Source organism: Hypanus sabinus, chromosome 17, assembly GCF_030144855.1.
Source record: "Hypanus sabinus isolate sHypSab1 chromosome 17, sHypSab1.hap1, whole genome shotgun sequence".
In the NCBI taxonomy this organism is placed as follows: Eukaryota; Metazoa; Chordata; class Chondrichthyes; order Myliobatiformes; family Dasyatidae; genus Hypanus; species Hypanus sabinus.
This window is the reverse complement of record NC_082722.1, coordinates 85,023,777-85,044,529: the sequence shown is the minus strand read 5'-3', so window position 1 is coordinate 85,044,529 and position 20,753 is coordinate 85,023,777. Positions and strand designations below refer to the sequence as shown.

Below are 20,753 nucleotides of genomic sequence, written 5' to 3'. Positions count from 1 at the left end.
ATCCGGACAAGTGTGAGGTGATGCATTTTGGAAGGACAAATCAGAAGACTGAGTACAGGATTAATGGTCAGTTACTAAGAGTGTGGATGAACAAAGGGACATTGGGGTTCAAATCCATACATCCCTCAAGGTCGCTGCACAAGTTGATAGGGTAGTTAAGAAGGCCTATGGGATGCTAGGCTTCATTAACAGGGGGATTGAGTTCAAGAGTAGAGAGGTCATGTTGCAACTCTACAAATCTCTGGTGAGACTACACTTAGAGTATTGTGTTTAATTCTGGCCACCTCATTATAGGAAGGATGTGAAAGCTATGGAGAAGATGCAGAGGAGATTTACCAGGATGTTGCCTGGTTTGGAGAACAAGTCATATGAAGCAAGGTTAGCAGAGCTGGGACTTTTCTCTTTGGAGCATAGAAGAATGAGAGGGGACTTGATAGAGGTCTACAAGATTATGAGAGGCATAGATAGTGTGGATAGTCAGTACCTGTTTCCCAGGGCACCAATAGTAAACACCAGAGGGCATATGTACAAAATTAAGGGAGGGAAGTTTAGGGGAGACATCAGGGGTAAGTTTTTTTACACAGAGGGTAATGCCTGGAATGACTTGCCAGGGATGGTGGTGGAGGCTAAAACATTAGGGGTATTTAAGAGCCTGTTGGACAGGTACATGGATGAAAGAAAAATAGAGGGTTATGGGGTAGTGTGGGTTTAGTACTTTTTTTAAGGATTATATTGGTCGGCACAACATGGAGGGCTGAAGGGCCTGTACAGCACTGTAGTCTATGGTTCTATTGCATCTCTCATTGAATCCTTTTAGTTACTATTCCATTTTTCACTGAATCCTGCTCTAGATACAATTCTGTAGGTTTGTTGAGTATGCCCATATGTATGTGCTGACATTTATGTACCCTGATAACATTTATTTTGAACTTTCTAAAAGGGCATTCTTGTATTCTGATGCTGTGCTATCTCATCTATGAATACCTCAGTATAGGAAACATCCATTTTGACTAGACTTTTCAATATTGAATAGGTTTCAGTGAGATTTTCCCTCCCACCATTCTTCTAAACTCACTCATTAGAAGTCCAGAACCATCAAATGCTCCTCATACATCAACCCTTTCATTCTTCGCATCATTCTCATAAATGTCTGGACCCTCATGGGTGAAATCTAACTTTGGAAACTTCATTGTTCAAATGATAATGGAAGCAGTTTTTTTTTTGTTTTTGGTGGTTAGATACTTGTGAAAGATTGTGTGGCCTCCGTCGGTCGTGGTCGACCATGGGTACTGCACCCCGGTAGTCACTGGGAGTGGCCTCTCCAGGGCGCAAGCCAGGGCAGAGTTGATATGGAGATCCGTCTGTTGCCCATGCAGTGGGACCCCCCTCTCCATGCTGGTGACAGGTCCAAAGGAACGACGAAAGTCAATACAGTTTGGTGCCAGCACCATCGCAGGAGTTGCCGTGCCGGTGCTGGGTACAGCAGTCAGCTGCCTTTAGGACTCTGACTCTGGATTTTTCCTCATGGTTTACTCCCAAAGCCTTTCCCGTGAGCGGGTATAGTCGCAAGGCAGCAGAGGTTTGAAATCAGTTTTCCCTCTCCTAGATAGAGTTCTTTGAGGAGGTGACCAGGTATATAGATGAGGGCAGTGCAGTGGATGTGATCTACATGGATTTTAGTAAGGCATTTGACAAGGTTCCACATGGTAGGCTTATTCAGAAAATCAGAAGGCATAGGATCCAGGGAAGTTTGGCCAGGTGGATTCTGAATTGGTTTGCCTGCAGAAGGCAGAGGGTCGTGGTGGAGGGAGTACACTCAGATTGGAGGGTTGTGCCTAGTGGTGTCCCACAAGGATCTGTTCTGGGACCTCTACTTTTCGTGATTTTTATTAACGACATGGATAGTTGGCTTGGCAAGTTTGCAGACGACACAAAGATTGGTGGTGTTGTAGATAGTGTAGAGGATTGTCGAAGATTGCAGAGAGAGATTGATAGGATGCAGAAGTGGGCTGAGAAGTAGCAGATAGAGTTCAACCCGGATAAGTGTGAGGTGGTACACTTTGGAAGGACAAACTCCAAGGCAGAGTACAAAGTAAATGACAGGATACTTGGTAGTGTGGAGGAGCAGAGGGATCTGGGGGTACATGTCCACAGATCCCTGAAAGTTGCCTCACAGGTAGATAGGGTAGTCAAGAAAGCTTATGGGGTGTTAGCTTTCATAAGTCGAGGGATAGAGTTTTAAGAGTGGCAATGTAATAATGCAGCTCTATAAAACTCTGGTTAGGCCACACTTGGAGTATTGTGTCCAGTTCTGGTCACCTCACTATAGGAAGGATGTGGAAGCATTGGAAAGGGTACAGAGGAGATTTATCAGGATGCTGCCTGGTTTAGAGAGTATGGGTTATGATCAGAGATTAAGGGAGCTATGGCTTTATTCTTTGGAGAGGAGGATGACAGAAGAACATGATAGAGGTGTACAAGATTTTAAGAGGAATAGATAGAGTAGATAGCCAGCGCCTCTTCTCCAAGGTACCACTGCTCAGTACAAGAGGACATGGCTTTAAGGTAAGGGGAGGGAAGTTCAAGGGGGATATTAGAGGAAGGTTTTTCACTCAAAGAGTGGTTGGTGCATGGAATGCACTGCCTGAGTCAGTGGTGGAGGCAGATACACTAGTGAAATTTAAGAGACTACTAGACAGGTATATGGAGGAATTTAAAGTGGGGGGTTATATGGGAGGCAGGGTTTGAGGGTCAGCACAACATTGTGGGCCAAAGTGCCTGTAATGTGCTGTACTATTCTATAGATGAGCTACCATCCATGGTTAGCAAACCCCATTTGCCCAGAGCAACTGGTTTTAAGGTACCAGTGGCTGACCTTTGCCCCTTCTGTCAGTGAGAACAGCTCCATCGGGCATAAGAACTATGCCACACGTGAAGGCCAGGAGTTGGGCTTGGTTGTCAGAGGCTGTTTGAGACACACACCATGAAGAGCAATTGTTTAGCAGAGGGAGCTCGTCCCCACTACCACCCTTCGGCTATGGCTACCCTTGGAGTTTGTGAAAGATTTCGAAAACATATTTGGGAATTTGGAGTTGACATTACAATTAGATTAGTGTGGATGTTATGTAATGGGAGAGTAAGCATTGAGGGGTATATTCGTCTCCTTTGGCTCCAAATTGATATTCTCATAAATGTTGATAGAAGTGGGAATGGACTACATGGTTCTCTGCACCTGATCTTCCCATTTTTTACCATTGTCTATTTAAGTGTCCCTTCCTGTTCAAAATTCACCAAAGCCCTGCACCCAGCTTTGTTGATACTTATACAAATTTCTATTGTGATGTTAAGATATTTCTGACATACACAAATTCCACTTTTTATTAAAATCAGTGTTTTGATAGTTTCTAAATATTGAAACATCTTATCTTTATAAAGCAAAACAAAACTTTATACATTGCCAGCATCTGCAGGATCCTGTGTCTATAATTTGCTCTATGTGAAGTCTCTTTGAGATATGCCTACCCTGAAGAAGTTTAAATCGTCTGTGCTGCAGCATTTTGTGTATTGCTCAAGATTTCCATCCTGCAGAATCTGTTGATAATCTGTTAATCACACCGTTGTACCTAGGAAAGTACCTTGTCATACCAGGATATACTCAGCTTGCCTGAACCAGTATATGCCAAACATCATTGCTGTGATATATATATACATTGCACTGCTGCTTTGACGGCCCAACGAGTCAGACATCTAAGTATCCCTGTAACACGATGGTAAAGCCACAAATTATGTAAAGCATCCTTTCATGTTAAGGTGGGCTTTGCCTCCACAACTAAAAGATGTTCATTCCTACCAATATTCTCACAGATGCATCAAAACAAAGACAAGCCCTTTATTTCTGGATATTGTTGATTTATCACCTACCACAGAGCCAAGTCAACGGGGATGCTTTTCAGGACTCGGCCAGTGTGGTGAAAACCAGTTCCCAATGCAGAGCACTTTCTGCACCCTTGACAGCAGAAGTCCCTCTTCCAAAGGCTGCACTGATTGATCAACTGAAGGTGGTACTCATAAATTAAAAAAACAGCTGCCAAGTTAACTCATAAATACAAAAGATGCTGGAGGTACTCATTAGGTCATTTATTCCCCTCCACAGATACTGCCTAGCTTGCTGAGACCCAAGTTAATCCTGCGACTCTTCTCACCTGTTTTCTGCTAAAGAACCATGGAAATTTACAGCATCACTTGACATAGTGGTTGTATGAAGTCTGTTAGAGAACCTCAGAACTAATTCAGTTGACCCTGCATTTTGAGGAGCATTGTGGAAATCACAGAAAACAGTCCGCATCACACTTCTACATAATGTAAAACTGCATTAACTGCCTAAGCATCAAGAAATAAGTTTACATTTAGCTGCTACAAATCAAATTTTGTCATTTTTTGTCAGTGATAATAAATCTGATTCTGATCCAGAACATAAGTTTTTTTTTATTTCCCCCAGAGAGAGCGAATTTTCTTCCATGTAAGACTAAGTTGTGAATACTGCAAGGAGGAATTTCTAGCAGTGTGATAAGCAATCCTGAAATTCCATGCTCAAATCCCAGCAAGTCTCAGCCTGAAACAAGAACTCTATTACTTTCCTCCAGCATTTTGTGTGCTTTTTTCTGAACTTCCAGCATCTGCAGAATCTCATTTGTTTTCGCAATGAGTTCATTAAAATTTAAAATGAGAGAGCTTTGTTTGCTGTGACTCCCCCCCCCCCCACCCCCCCCCAGTCTGACTGATACCACATGCTTGGCTGTGGGCAGTGAGGGATGGACAATACGTTGTGCTGGACCAATTAAATGTAAAGATCTACAGAGAGCAGCTTGCAATGAATCACATGCTCCCAACTATGCAATCCTTCCCCCCACCCCCTCTGTCAGTCAGTCAGTCCCTCTTATGATCACTGCCTGCCACATCTGGAGAAGTTCTGTTTCACAAACAGTCTAAGCAAAGCTTTTGGGACCCCACACAGTTTGCAAAGTTGTCAGGGAAAAAGAAAACACACCATTTCCAAAAGTTTCTTTTAATCAAGTTCAAGATCATAAAACTTAAATTATTCTTTTTCAAACATAAAACAATAAACTGAAAATCTCTTTATAAATTTTCTTAACATAAATATTAAAATCTTTCAATCTTAACCATATAAACTCAAATTTAAATAATACTTTATTTCCTGATATTGTCTGACTGCCTCAGCTGGCTGGTGTAGAGTTTGAAGGTGAAAAGGTTTATTATACATTCAGTCCAGATAAGGTTTGCTTTCTGTGATTTGAATTACTATCACTTTTTTCCTCTTTCTACTCCATTCTAAACAACAAAACTAAACGTGTGCAATGATTTTCAACAGAATTAAACAAACTCCCTTAAAGATAGGGTACAGTCAAACATTAGTGCGTAAAGTTAAAGCTTCTTCCAATCATCATTCTTTGTTACCTTCCACAGAATGCCGGGAGGCTTTCAATACTCCTCTTTAGGCTCCATTCTCTGCTCTGACCACACAAGTGCATTGAAAAGAAACTATTACGAAACCATTGCAACAAGATTACTTAAGGTAGTAGCTCAGGTGAGAGGGAGAGGGGCCAAGGTGAGCAGGAGCCATTACATGGTTCTGGTCCTTCTTTCCCAGCATGCATGCTTCAGTGGGTGTGAGGAGAAACTGCAGCCCTGCAGCTCTGAGCGCTCCATTCCTTGGGGGCGGACAGTGACAGGCCTGCTTCATTGGGCATGAGGAGGAACTGCAGACCTATGGTTGTGAGCGCTCCATTCCTTGGGGGCGGACAGTGACAGGCCTGCTTCATTGGGCATGAGGAGGAACTGCAGACCTATGGTTGTGAGCGCTCCATTCCTTGGGGGCGGACAGTGGCAGGCCTGCTTCATTGGGCATGAGGAGGAACTGCAGACCTATGGTTGTGAGCGCTCCATTCCTTCAGGGCGGACGTGATTCAGGACGTCCATGACTGCATGTTCTTCAGCATCAGTTCGAAAGCTTCTCTGTGAGGGGCTTGCGCATTTTTCAGTGTGTCTTCAATTCGACTGTACAGGCTGAAGGATTTCAGGTCAAGCCAGATGAAACCAAAACACTGGTCATTGAAGAGAACAAAGAGACCAGGCGTCCTCTCAGGACTGGTGAAGCCGTGCCCTGCAATCAGCCCAGTGCCATAGAAGCTAGCATAAGACCAGAAACACACACATTTTGATCACTGCAAGCAGCTGAGGAAACACATTTTACATGACAATTCATCAATGTAAACATACCAGATTTCAAAACATTTATAAACAGCTAAACTATACAGTGAATGGGCTAAGCTCTGGAGAGTGTTAGGGAACAGGGCATAGTTCAGTGAAATGGGCCTCACAGGATGGTGGAAAAAGGTTTTCAGCACTCTGGCCTTTATCAGTCAAGGCACTGAGTACAGGATTTGGGTCATTATGTTGCAGATATACAAGACATTCAGGAGGTGTCACTTGGAGTATTGTGTACTGTTTTGGTCATCCTGTTATAGAAAAGATGTTAACTTGAAACCAGGAAGTTGCCTGAACCTGGGGCCCCAAGTTACAAGGAAAGGTTATGTACACCAGGATTTTATTCTCTGGAATATAGGCGATTAAAAGATGACCTGATGGAGGTATACACGATCATGAGGGTCAGAGATATGGTGAAAGCACAATTCCCACCCCCCTATGACGAGGGGTGTGCTTAAAAAAAAGGGCAAAGTTTAAATCAGAGGCGAGAGTTTTAAAAAAAAGACTTGGGGAAGTTTCCTCACAAAAGGTGGTATTTGTAATGAGGTAGACACATTGATAACATGCAAGTGGGTAGAAGTTTAGAGGGTGATGAACAAATACAGGCAGATGTGCAACACATACTCAGTATTTCTAGCATTTTTATGTTTCAACTATTCTCCAGTAATAACTTACTCCACAGACTCTGCGCACTCATGTCCCATTAACATACACGTTTCTAATCTCAAGTTTATTGAAAGTCTACAGATTTCAACCAGATCGGTTATAGTTTGCCTTTAACAATCTTGTGCTGCCTGTCCCACACTCTTCCATATGGACCTATGGTTTTATGGACAGGGATTCCTCAGTTTCCCCATCACTCATGTTAGGCTGATTAGCCTGAGCGACCTACCTATCCTTAACCCACCATTCTGACATCCAAAGAAAGTTGAGTGATTGTGATCACAGCTTCTGTTATCACATGATATACTAATCTGTAAAATGAGATTGCATTCCCTGAGGATAGGGAGAGCCCGCCTTGGTAATGAAGGAAATAAAATATATCAAACTAGCAACAAAGAAATGCTAAACAACAAGAAAAGTGAAGATAGATTATGAAAGTAAACTAATAAAAAAAATTTAAAAAGAGACAAAAAAGCTTTTATAATCAAGCAGAAAAGTGGTAGCTAAAGTGGACATAGATGAGAATGGGGAATTAATAGTGGGTAATGTGGAAATGGCCATGCCTTAAGCGGTTATTTTGTGTCAGTCTTCATGGTGATGGACATATCCAACATGTCAGAGAGATGTTCTGAATGCAACGGGAAGTGAGGAAGTTGAAACAATTACCGCCACTAAAGAAGTAGTGATGAGCAAACTAGTGAGCCTAAATGCAGACAAGTCAATCCCCTGATCCTGATGGAATGCACCTCAGGGTATAGAAAGAAATACTGGAAGTTATAGCAGAAGTATTTGTGATAATTTATCAAAATTCTCTGCACTCTGGGCAAGACAGCAAATGTCTTTGAGGATGTGACTAAACACATTGATGAAGGTAGAGCAGTAGATGTAATGTATATGGATTTCAGCAAGGCATTTGATAAGGTACCCCATGCAAGGCTTATTGAGAAAGTAAGGAGGCATGGGATCCAAGGGTACATTGCTTTGTGGATCAAGAACTGGCCTGCCCACGAAAGGCAAAGAGTGGTTGTAGACGGGTCATATTCTGCATGGAGGTCAGTGACCAGTGGTGTGCCTCAGGGATCTGTTCTGGGACCCTTACTCTTCGTGATTCTTATAAATGACCTGGATGAGGAAGTGGAGGGATGGGTTAGTAAATTTGCTGATGTCACAAAGGTTGGAGGTGTTGTGGATAGTGTGGAGGGCTGTCAGAGGTTACAGCAGGACATTGATATTTGCAAAACTGGGCTGAGAAGTGGTAGATATTTAGTAGTTCAACCCAGATAAGTGTGAAGTGGTTCATTTTGGTAGATCAAATATGATGGCAGAATATACTATTAATGGTAAGACTCTTGGCAGTGTGGAGGATCAGAGGGATCTTGGGGTCCAAGTCCACAGCAGCTGAGCAGGTTGACTCTGTGGTTAAGAAAGCATTTGGGGTATTGGCCTTCATTAATCGTGGAATTTAATTTAGGAGGCAAGAGATAATGTTGCAGCTATTTAAGACCCTGGTCAGACCCCACTTGGAGTACTGTGCTCAGCTCTGGTCGCCTCACTATAGAAAGGCTGTGAAAGCCATAGAAAGGGTGCAGAGGAGATTTACAAGGATGTTGCCTGGATTGGGGAGCATGCCTTATGAAAACAGGTTCAGTGAATTTGGCCTTTTCTCCTTGGAGTGACGGAGGATGAGAGGTGACCTGATAGATGTGTAAAAGATGATGAGAGGCATTGATCGTGTGGATAGTCAAAGGCTTTTTCCTCAGGGCTGAAATGGTTGCCACAAAAGGACACAGGTTTAAGTGCTGGACAGTAGGTACAGAGGAGATGTCAGGGGTAGGTTTCTTACTCAGAGAGTGGTGAGTGCGTGGAATGGGCTGCCAGCAATGGTGGTGGAGGTGGATACAATAGGGTCTTTTAAGAGACTTTTGGATAGGTACATGGAGCTTAGAAGAATAGAGGGCAATGGGTAAGCCTAGTAATTTCTAAGGTAGGGACATGTTTGGCACAATTTTGTGGGCCGAAGGGCCTGCATTGTGCTGTAGGTTTTCTATGCTTCTATGTCACGGTACTGTTTGAAAAAGGATGTAGGCAAAAGGTAGATAACTATAGGCCAGTTAGCTTAACATCTGCACTCAAGAAAATGCTTCAAGCCATCATTAAAGAAGAAATAGCAAGATATCTGGACAGAATTCCTCAGTCTTCACTGAGGAAGACATCAGCAATATAACGGACATTCATGGGCGTCAGGGAAGAGAAATATGCGCAGTCACAATTACGACAGAGAAAATACTCAGGAAGCTGAATAGTCTAAGGGTAGATAAATCTTCTGGACCAGATGGAATGCACCCTTGTGTTCTAAAGGAAGTAGCAGTGGAGATTGCAGAGCCATTAGCAATGATCTTCAAAAAGTCGATAGATTCTGACCTGGTTCTGGAGGACCTGGAGGCATATGACAGAACTCAGCATGGTTTCCTTCAAGGAAAATCCTGCCTGACAAACCTAGTGCAATTTTTTGAGGAAATTACAAGTAGGCTAGACAAGGGAGATGCAGTGGATATTGTGTATTTGGATTTTCAGAAGGCCCTTTGACAAGGTGCCGCACATGAGGCTGCTAAACAAGATGAGAGCCCATGGAATTACGGGAAAGTTATATATGTGGATAGAGTGTTGGTTGATTGGCAGGAAACAGAGAGTGGGAATAAAGGGATCCTGTTCTGGTTGGCTGCCGGTTTCCAGTGGTGTACCACAGGGGCCCGTGTTGGGGCCGCTTCTTTTTACGTTGTATACCAACAATCTGGATTATGGAATAGATGGCTTTGTGGCTAAATTTGCTGATGATACAAAGATAGGTGGAGGGGCCAGTAGTGCTGAGGAAACAGAGAGTCTGCAGAGAGACTTGGATAGATTGGGGGAATGGGCAAAGAAGTGGCAAATGAATTACAATGTCGGAAAGTGTACGGTCATGCACTTTGGTAGAAGAAATAAACGGGCAGACTATTATTTAAATGGGGAGAGAATTCAGAGTTCTGAGATGCAACGGGACTTGGGAGTCCTCGTGCAGGAAACCCTTAAGGTTAACCTCCAGGTTGAGTCGGTGGTGAAGAAGGCGAATGCAATGTTGGCATTCATTTCTAGAGGAATAGAGTATAGGAGCAGGGATGTGATGTTGAGGCTCTATAAGGCACTGGTAAAACCTCACTTGGAATACTGTGTGCAGTTTTGGGCTCCTTATTTAAGAAAGAATGTGCTGACATTGGAGAGGGTTCAGAGAAGATTCACTGGAATGATTCTGGGAATGAGAGGGTTAACATATGAGGAATGTTTGACCGCTCTTGGACTGTACTCCTTGGAGTTTAGAAGAATGAGGGGGGACCTCATAGAAATATTTCGAATGTTGAAAGGCATGGACTGAGTGGATGTGGCAAAGTTGTTTCCCATGGTGGGGGAGTCTAGTACGAGAGGACATGACTTGAGGATTGCAGGGCGCCCATTCAGAACAGAGATGCGAAAAAAAACTTTTAGCCAGAAGGTGGTGAATCTATGGAATCTGTTGCCACGGGCGGCAGTGGAGGCCAAGTCATTGGGTGTAGATAAGGCAGAGATTGATAGGTATCTGAGTAGTCAGGGCATCAAAGGTTATGGTGAGAAGGCGGTGAGACTAAAGGGGAGATTGGATCAGCTCATGATGAAATGCGGAGCAGACTCGATGGACCGAATGGCTGACTTCTGCTCCTATGTTTTATGGCCTTATAGAATTGATTCCATCAGGAAGATGGAACAGTTCTTCGGATGATGACAAGAAAATTAAAAGAGTGCAGAGAAAATTTATAAGGAGCTTGCTGGGACTGGAGGACCTGAGTTATAAGGAAAGATCGAATAGGTTAGAACTTTATTCCTTGGAATGTAAAAGATTGAGGTGAGGTAAACAAAATTATGAGGGGTATAGATAGGGTAAATGCAAGCAGGCTTTTTCCACTGAGGTTATGTGGGACTGTAACTAGAGGTCATGGGTTAAAGGTGAAAGGGAAAAGTTTAAGGGGAACATGAGGGAAACGTCTTCATTTACTTCCTAACAGCGTTGAATGAGATGCCAGTGCAAGTGGTGCATGCAAACACAATTTCAACATTTAAAAGAAGCTTGGTTAGGTAGGTGGATGGTAGGGCCATGTTGGGCTATGTTCTCAGTGCAGGTCCATGGGAGTAGCCAGCTTAAATGGTTTAGCACAGACTAGATGGGCCAAAGGGCCTGTTTCTATGCTGTACTTTTCTATGACTCTAGTCCTTATGTTCTTATTTAATGTTCAAGCAGGCTTACCAGGCCAGATGGCCAACTCCTGCTTCTAGTCCTTCAATCTTATCAAATGGCAGAGCAGGCTCGACTGGCTGTATGGTCAACTCCTGCTTTTGGTCCTCAGATTCTTATCGAATGGTGGAACAGTTTCAATGGGCCAGACGGCTGACTCCTGCTCCTGGTCTTCATGTTCTTATCGAATGGCGGAACAGTTTCAATGGGCCAGACGGCTGACTCCTGCTCCTGGTCTTCATGTTCTTATCGAATGGTGGAACAGTTTCAATGGGCCAGACGGCTGACCCCTGCTCCTGGTCTTCATGTTCTTATCGAATGGTGGAACAGTTTCAATGGGCCAGACGGCTGACCCCTGCTCCTGGTCTTCATGTTCTTATCGAATGGTGGAACAGTTTCAATGGGCCAGACGGCTGACCCCTGCTCCTGGTCTTCATGTTCTTATCGAATGGTGGAACAGTTTCAATGGGCCAGACGGCTGACCCCTGCTCCTGGTCTTCATGTTCTTATCGAATGGTGGAACAGTTTCAATGGGCCAGACGGCTGACCCCTGCTCCTGGTCTTCATGTTCTTATCGAATGGTGGAACAGTTTCAATGGGCCAGATGGCTGACTCCTGCTCCTGGTTCTTATCTTTTTATTGAATGGCAGAGCAGGCATGAAGGGCCAGATAGCCAACTCCCATTCCTAATCCTTATAATAAGTTAAAGCTTCACATTTGGAGCATTTGGAGAAGTACAGTCTAATCATGGATAGTCAACATGACTTTGTGAAGGGTAGATCGTGCCTCACGAGCCTGATTGAGTTTTTTGAAGAGGTAACAAAAGAAATTGATGAGAGTAGGGCAGTGGATGTGGTCTACATGGACTTTAGCAAGGCATTTGACAAGGTCCCTTATGAGAGACTCATCCAGAAAGTCATGAGGCGTGGCTGTTTGGATAAAAAATTGGCTTAAAGAAAGAAAGCAGAGGGTAGTTGTGGAAGGAAAGTATTCTGCCTGGAGGTCGGTGACTAGTGGAGTGCCGTGGGAATCTGTCCTGGGACCCCTGCTGTTTGTGATTTTTATAAATGACCTGGATGTAGAGGTGGAAGGATGGGTGAGTAAGTTTGCGGATGACATGAAGATTGGAGGAGTTGTGGATGGAGCTTCAGGCTGTTGAAGGTTACAAGAAGATATGGACAGGCTGCAGAGTTGGGCAGAAAAATGGCAGATGGAGTTCAATCCGGATAAGGGTGAGGTGATGCATTTTGGAAGGACAAATCAGAAGACTGAGTACAGGATTAATGGTCAGTTACTTAAGAATGTGGATGAACAAAGGGACATTGGGGTTCAAATCCATACATCCCTCAAGGTCGCTGCACAGGTTGATAGGGTAGTTAAGAAGGCCTATGGGATGCTAGGCTTCATTAATGGGGATTGAGTTCCAGAGTAGAGAGGTCATGTTGCAACTCTACAAATTTCTGGTGAGACCACACTTAGTGTACTGTGTTTAATTCTGGCCACCTCATTATAGGAAGGATGTGGAAGCTATGGAGAGGATGCAGAGGAGATTTACCAGGATGTTGCCTGGTTTGGAGAACAAGTCATATGAAGCAAGGTTAGCAGAGCTGGGACTTTTCTCTTTGGAGCATAGAAGAATGAGAGGGGACTTGATAGAGGTCTACAAGATTATGAGAGGCATAGATAGTGTGGATAGTCAGTACCTGTTTCCCAGGGCACCAATAGCAAACACCAGAGGGCATAGGTACAAAATTAAGGGAGGGAAGTTTAGGGGAGACATCAGGGGTAAGTTTTTTTACACAGAGGGTAATGCCTGGAATGACTTGCCAGGGATGGTGGTGGAGGCTAAAACATTAAGGGTATTTAAGAGCCTCTTGGACAGGTACATGGATGAAAGAAAAATAGAGGGTTATGGGGTAGTGTGGGTTTAGTACGTTTTTTTTAAGGATTATATTGGTCGGCACAACATGGAGGGCTGAAGGGCCTGTACTGTGTTGTAATGTTCTATGGTTCTATGAGTGATCTTTCCTCAGAACAGTTCCAACTTTAATGACGTCATTGTTTTTAACCCACCTCAGTATCTTTCCCATTCCTCTAACACAAAGTCCACTTGCCTCAACCTTCACAGAATCAGAGTTCACAATCTATACTGCCATTACCCCTCCACCTCCACACTATTTTACAAAATCAGAAAAACAGCACTACCCCTCCACCTCTGCCTTCACACTATTTGTTACTCTGAACTGCATAAGGAGCCAATAAGTTGCTGTTATTCGATTGCTTCACTTACCAGGCATGACAAGTCCTTGGATAAACCTCATTTCGAGCCATTACTCCCAGAGGAAGCACAAAGGGCTGCCCTTCTACAGCAGGCTCCCCTGCAGTCGCTCCCTCTGCCTCAGTGTGTCTATTCATCCCCGCAGCATTTGCACCCTGCTCCTTCAGCTCTGGCACACCATTACACACGGGCTGTGAGTCATCCTCACGGTGTTGAGTGTCGGCACACTGCACCTGCTGGTGAATCTCCAGGATGATTCGAGAAAGTTTGTCAAAGTTTTGCAAGTGCTCAATGTCAGGCAAGTGAACTCGACGGTTCATGTCGATGTGCAGAGTCAGCTGTCCAGCAGGAACGTTTGGATCTCCCTACATCCATGTGAACAACAAATTCATTAGTTTCTTTGTTTTCTTCAGAGCCATTATTAATCACACCAAATAGATCATTCCTTAATTTCATCTGCCATTGCACCCAAATAGCCACAGTATTCAATCTGTCACACAGACGATTCAGGAAAACCAATCTGAGCACAAACTGCAGAATGAGCTCTTAATCATTCAGTACTCCTAATGGAATTCAGAAGAATGAGGAGGAAATCTCATTGAAACCATCAAATGTTGAAAGGCTTTGATATTTGTGGAGAGGATGTTCTCTATGGTGAGAGGGAATTTAAGACCAGGTACACATCCTCTTTGAATTCTTGATTAGTCAAAGCATGAAGGGATATGGAGAAAATACAGGAGATTGGGGCTGAGAGGGAAAATGGATCAGCCTTGAAGAAATGGTGGAGCAGACTCGATGGGCCAAAGGGCCTAATTCTGCTCCTATATCTTATGGTCTTAATTCTCCACTAAGCATATAAACACCTGAAGTAGCAGCAGGTCACTTGGCCTTTCTTGATTAGTTAGGGTGTCAAATATCACGACAAGGTAGGAATATAGGGTTGAGGGTGATAATGAATCAGCCATGACAAAATGACAGAGCAGAATTGATGGGTAGAGTCAAGATGGAGGTCTAAGATGAGACAGAAGAAATTTACGGGGAATGTGAGAAGTAGGTTTTTCCACAAAGAAGGCATGGTTATCTGGGATGAGATGCTAGAGGCAGATATGATTCTGTTTAGAAGGTGTTTGGACAAGTCATTGAATAGGAATAGCATAGCTGGATACAGCCTAACAAGGGCAAACAGGATTAGGGTTAAGGTCAGCATTAACAAGTTAGCTGAAGGGCTTGTTCCTATGCTGAATAATTCTATGTTATCATAGCTGTGATGCCAACTCCGCATTCCCTTCTGTCCCTGTAGATGAAATCGGTCCACTTCAACAGACATGGGTTAGTATGTCTTAGGACTTGTAAAATGCAACACAGCTCCCCTCCCCCTTTCTTTCTCCCTAGGTCTCCCATCCCATGATCCTTTCCCTTCTGCAGCCCTGTATCCCTTTTGCCAATCACCTTTCTGGCTCTCAGCTTCACTCCACCCCCCTCCGGTCTTCTCCTATCATTTTGAATTTCCCCCTCCTACTTTCAAATCTCTTACTATCTTTCCTTTCAGTTAGTCCTGACGAAGGGTCTCAGCCCGAAACACCGATAGCGCTTCTCCCTATAGATGCTGCCTGGGCTGCTGCATTACACCAGCAATTTGTGTGTGTTGCTTGAATTTCCAGCATCTGCAGATTTCCTCGTGACAGCTCATAATGTTGTCTTATATCATATTGTAGTGATGTGCTACACACAGAGCGAGAGACAACGACAAGCAGTCGGTAAGTCATTTCGAGATTAGCTTATTCAAACTTCGCGGCGCTGGCATTGAATCCCTAGCGCCCGCCCTCTCTGGGCAGAAATGACGTCAGAGGTTCATTACCAAAGTCTCTCCCCGCGCACTGGCTATTTGTGAGCCGGTTCGCATGCGCAGTAAGTGGGTTGCCACATAACCCCCCCCCCCCCCCCCCCGCAGAACCGGCGATACACCCCCCCAATGTTCACGGTCTGGATCAGCCTCTGTTTGGGAGGTCTGCCTCTGCGCTGCGGTGCCTGAACCTCCACCGGCTGCGCCAAGTCCACATGGGCTGGTTTGAGTTGGTCCGCCGTGAAAATCTCCTCTTTCCCCCCAATGTCCAGAATGTACGTGGACCCGTTGTTGTTGATCACCCTGAACGGCCCCTCGTATGGCCGCTGTCCGCCCCTTCGCACAAACACAAACTTACAGTTTTGCAGGTCTTTGGGTACATGGGTTGGGGTCCGATCATGCTGTGAAGTTGGTACGGGGGCCAGGTTGCTGAGCCTTTCGCATAGCCTGTCCAGGACTGCTGCGGGTTCTTCCTCTTGCCCCTTTGGGGCTGGTATGAACTCTCCTGGGATGGTCGGGGCGTGCCGTACACCAATTCGGCCAACAAGGCATGCAGATCCTCTTTGGGCGCTGTGTGAATCCCAAGCAGGACCCAGGGAAGCTCGTCCACCCAGTTAGGTCCTCTCAGGCAGGCCATGAGAGCCGACTTCAAGTGACGGTGGAAGCGTTCCACTAGTCCGTTTGACTGTGGGTGATAGGCAATTGTGTGGTGTACCCGCGTCCCCAACAGGCTGGCCACAGCCGACCACAGGCTGGAGGTGAACTGGGGGCCTCTGTCGGAAGTAATGTGGGCCAGTACCCCGAAGCGTGCTACCCGTTGCAATCTGTGCACGGGCGCAGGAATCGGCAGATGTGTCGGTGAGCGGGACCACCTCTGGCCACCTCGTGAACCGGTCTACCATAGTTAGGAGGTACTGCGCTCCTCGGGACACTGGTAGGGGGCCCACAATAACCACATGAATGTGGTCAAACCTCTGGTGGGTGGGTTCAAACTGCTGAGGTGGGGCTTTAGTGTGCCGCTGCACCTTGGCTGATTGGCACTGCGCGCATGTTCTGGCCCATTCACTGACCTGCTGGCGAAGTCCGTGCCATGCAAACTTGCTGGAGACCAGCCAGACAGTTGTCCTAATAGATGGGTGTGCCAAACCGTGTATGGAGTCGAAAACTGTCCGCCTCCAGGCTGCCGGGATGATGGGTGAGGTTGGCCGGTAGCCACGTTGCACAGGAGGGTCCTCTCACCTAGGCCTACGAGAAAGTCCTGCAGCTGCAAACCCGAGACTGCGGTCCTGTAGCTGGGCGTCTCGTCATCTGCCTGTTGCGCCTCCGCCAGTGCTGCATAGTCCACCCCCAGAGACAGGGCCTGGATAACTGGTCTGGAAAGTGCATCCGCCACGACATTGTCCTTTCCCGAAACAAGCTGGATGTCTGTCATGTACTTGGAGATGTAGGACAGATATCGCTGCTGGCAAGCCGACCAGGGATTGGACACCTTCGTGAACGTGAAGGTCAACGGTTTGTGGTCCTTGAACGTGGTGAATGGCCTGCTTTCCAAGAAGTACCTGAAATGCCGGATTGCCAGGTACAGTGCCAACAGCTCCTGGTCGAAAGCACTGTACTTGAGTTCGGGTGGTCGTAGGTGCTTGCTGAAGAATGCCAAGGGTTGCCAGCACCCCTCGAAGAGCTGCTCCAGCACCCCACCGATTGCTGTGTCAGATGTGTCCACTGTGAGGGCGGTCGGAACGTCCGTTCTGGGTGCACCAGCATCGTGGCATCTGCCAAGGCTTCCTTGGCTTTAACGAAAGCGGCCGCGGCCTCCTCGTCCCAAGTAATGTCCTTGCCTTTACCCGACATCAGGGTGTACAAAGGGCACATGATACGGGCTGCTGAGGGGAGGAAATGGTGGTAGAAGTTCACCATACCAACGAACTCCTGTAGGCCTTTGACCGTGTTGGGCTGGGCAAAGTGGCGGAAAGCGTCTACCTTGGTGGGCAGAGGTGTTGCCCCGTCTTTGGTAATCCTGTGGCCCAGGAAGTCGATAGTATCGAGACCGAACTGGCATTTGGCCGGGTTGATCATGAGGCTGAAATCACTCAGGCGGGAGTAGAGCTGGCGGAGGTGGGACAGATGCTCCTGGCGACTACTGCTGGCTATAAGGATGTCGTCCAAATAGATGAACGCAAAGTCCAGGTCGCGTCCCACCGCATCCATTAGCTGCTGGAATGTCTGTGCGGCATTCTTCAGGCAGAACAGCATTCGGAGGAACTCAAACAGGCCGAACGGGATGATGAGTGCTGTTTCAGGGATGTCCTCAGGGTGCACCGGGATTTGATGGTATCCCCGGACGAGGTCTACTTTGGAAAAGATTCTTGCCCCGTGCAGGTTTGCTGCAAAGTCCTGTATGTGCGGCACGGGGTAGCGGTCTGGAGTTGTAGCCTCATTCAGTCTGTGGTAGTCGCCGCATGGTCTCCAACCCCCGGCTGCTTTGTGCACCATGTGCAGGGGGGAGGCCCATGGGCTGTCGGACCTCCGTACGATCCCCAATTCCTCCATCCTCTTGAACTCCTCCTTCGCCAGGTGGAGCTTTTCTGGGGGGGGGGGGGGGGGAGCCTTCGTGCGCGGGCATGGAGGGGTGGTCCCTGGTTCGGGATGTGGTGCTGAACCCCGTGTCTGGGCATGGTTGCCGAGAACTGCGGTGCCAGAATCAATGGAAAGTCTGGTGAATTCGTTGTCCGACAGCGTGATGGAGTCCAGGTGTGGGGCTGGCAACTAGGCTTCACCCAGGGAAAACGCCTGGAAAGTCTCGGCGTGTACCAGTCTTTTCCCTTGCAAGTCGACTAGCAGGCTGTGAGCTCGCAAGAAGTCCGCCCCCAGGAGTGGTTGGGCCACCGCGGTCAGTGTGAAGTCCCATGTGAACCAGCTGGCGCCGAACTGCAGCTGCACTGTGCGGGTGCCGTAGGTCCGTATCGTGCTGCTGTTTGCGGCCCTCAGGGTGGGTCCTGGCTTCCTGTTGTGGGTGTCGTACCCTGTTGGGGGCAAGACGCTGATCTCCGCTCCGGTGTCCACCAAGAAGCGGCATCCCGACTGTTTGCCCCAGACGTACAAGAGGCTGTCCTGGTGGCCAGCCGCCATTGTCATTAGCGGCAGCTGACCCTGGCCCTTGCAGGGCGGGCAACAATGGCGGGCTTTTGTGCCCCACCGCTGGTGGTAGAAACACCACTGTTCACTGTCCTCCTCACTCCTGCCTATGTTGTGTGCGCCCCCCGCCGGGCTTGGTCTGGTCCGCTGTTGGGCACATGGCCTGGTAATCTGACCGACGGATGCCACGCTCTCCCTCTTGGCTTTCCACAGCACGTCTGCCCGGGCCGCCACCTTCCGGGGGTCACTGAAATCTGTGTCGGCCAGCAGCAGATGTATGTCCCTGGACAGCTGCTCTGGGAACGCTTGCTTGAACATGAGGCAGGACTTGTGTCCGTCAGCCAGGGCCAGCATCTCATTCATCAATGCTGACGGTAGCCGGTCTCCCAAACCATCCAGGTGAAGCAGGCGAGCACCCCGCTCACCCCGAGAGAGGCCAAAGGTCTCAATAAGCAGTGCTTTGAATGCTTCATATTTGCCTTCTTTCGGGGGAGACAGTATGAAATCCGCAACCTGGGCGGCCGTCTCCTGGTCAAGGGTGCACACCACGTGGTAGTAACGCGTGGAATCAGAGGATATCTGCCGAATCTGGAACTGGCCTTCTGCTTGGCTAAACCACACACGTGGTCGCGGCATCCAAAAAGTCGGCAATTTTAGCGAAACTGCGTGAACAGATGAAGAGTCCGTCATATTAGGTCCAAATCCCGTTTGGACTGTCGGGGTCACCAATGTAGCGATGTGCTACACACAGAGCAAGAGACAACGACACGCAGTCGGTAAGTCATTTCGAGACTAGTTTATTCAAACTTCGTGGCGCTGGCATTTAATCCCTAGCGCCCGTCCTCTCCAGCCGGAAATAACGTCAGAGGTGCATTATCAAAGTCTCTCCCCACGCGCTGGCTATTTGTCAGCTGGTTCGCGTGCACAGAAAGTGGGTCGCCACAATTTCCCTTAAATCTAAAGCAAAGCATGACATTTACTACTGTGGGTGCCACATCTGGTAGAACTGGTACCTCGCAGTGCCAATTATCCAGTTTTCAACCTTGACCTTTGCTCTGTGCGTGACCTTCACATGTTCACCCCATGGCTGTGTGAGCTTCCACTACATGCACCTATTTCTCCCACACCCCAAACCTGGCCATCAGAAATTGCTTGGGGTGTGGGTGAGGGGTAGAATCGGGGCAAGATGCTGGGAGCATGGGGAAAATAAAATGAGGTTACTGCAAATAGGCAGCTGATGGCTGGTATAGATTTGATGGGTTAAAGAGCATGCTTCTGGTATTGCCATCAACATGGCACTGCACCCTGGGCACTTTACTGAGATCTCCCAATGATGGACAAACTGTCTCAACAACTTGTGAATGTTTGGCCTTTACACTGAGGAGTAAGAGGCTATACCAATGGTTTAACTGGCACTCTACACTTTGCACACTGTTTCAACAGCAATGAATTCTAGCAGCCAGCATTCCCACTCACTCTACACAACTGTTTCTAGATGACTGAACTTACAGTAATCTTTGTCACTTTAATGTGGGTTCCATGAAAACTCAACATAACAATCTCCAGGCCATGACTCCCATAGGTTCCTTTGAAGAGGCCTGGTGGTATCAGATCCTCGGGACTGGAGGGTGGGAGGTAGATCCTACGATATGTCAGACAGTTACTGAAACACAAAGGCAAACACCAGAGATGAAAGTGCAGCCATTGTCTGTTTAAAGCCAAATAGATATAAACACCACAGCGAAGACAGAAACAGCTCAACTGGTTCACATCAATTAAGATGCCCATTGAAGCTAGTCCCATTTGCCAGTGTTTGACAAATAACTTCTAAAACCTTCCTATCCTCGTACCTGTCCAATTGTTTATAAGTCAACCAGCTACAAAAAAGAGGCAAGGTGCTTTTAATATAATCACAGCTGCTCTGTCCCAAGGCTCCAACACTTTGTGACAGTTTCCCATAGCCCACAACTCCAGCTTTCAAAAACTAATCTTCTCGTGTTTCAATAAGATCACCCCTCATTCTGATCTCTAAAGAGCAGGACCCAGCTTCTTCAGCTATTTATAAGACTACTTCTTATCCCAGTAACTACTTCAAAGAATTGCTTCTGGACTACCTTCAATCTAGTATAACTACTTCCTTGAAGAAGTGGACTAAAACTTGACAGGGTGCAGACTCACCAAGTTTAACAACACTTCTCTAGTTTAGAGCACCAAACCTCTTGCAATAAAAGGCCAACATGCCATTTGCA

At 46.6% G+C, this 20,753-nt stretch overlaps 1 protein-coding gene across 3 annotated transcripts in view; it reads right to left on the bottom strand.

Annotated features, from left to right (window-relative positions):
- Positions 1-5,049: 5,049 nt before the first annotated feature.
- Positions 5,050-20,753, bottom strand: part of fbxo31 (F-box protein 31) — a 41,753-nt gene continuing 26,049 nt past the window's right edge. For all 3 annotated transcript variants that reach the window (XM_059993386.1, XM_059993387.1, XM_059993388.1), the window contains 3 exons: positions 20,014-20,167; positions 13,539-13,891; positions 5,050-6,207 (listed from right to left, as the gene is read on the bottom strand). In XM_059993386.1, the coding sequence (XP_059849369.1) occupies positions 5,985-6,207; positions 13,539-13,891; positions 20,014-20,167 (730 nt within the window). In that variant the 3' untranslated portion in view covers positions 5,050-5,984. The remainder of the gene's footprint in view (positions 6,208-13,538; positions 13,892-20,013; positions 20,168-20,753) is intronic.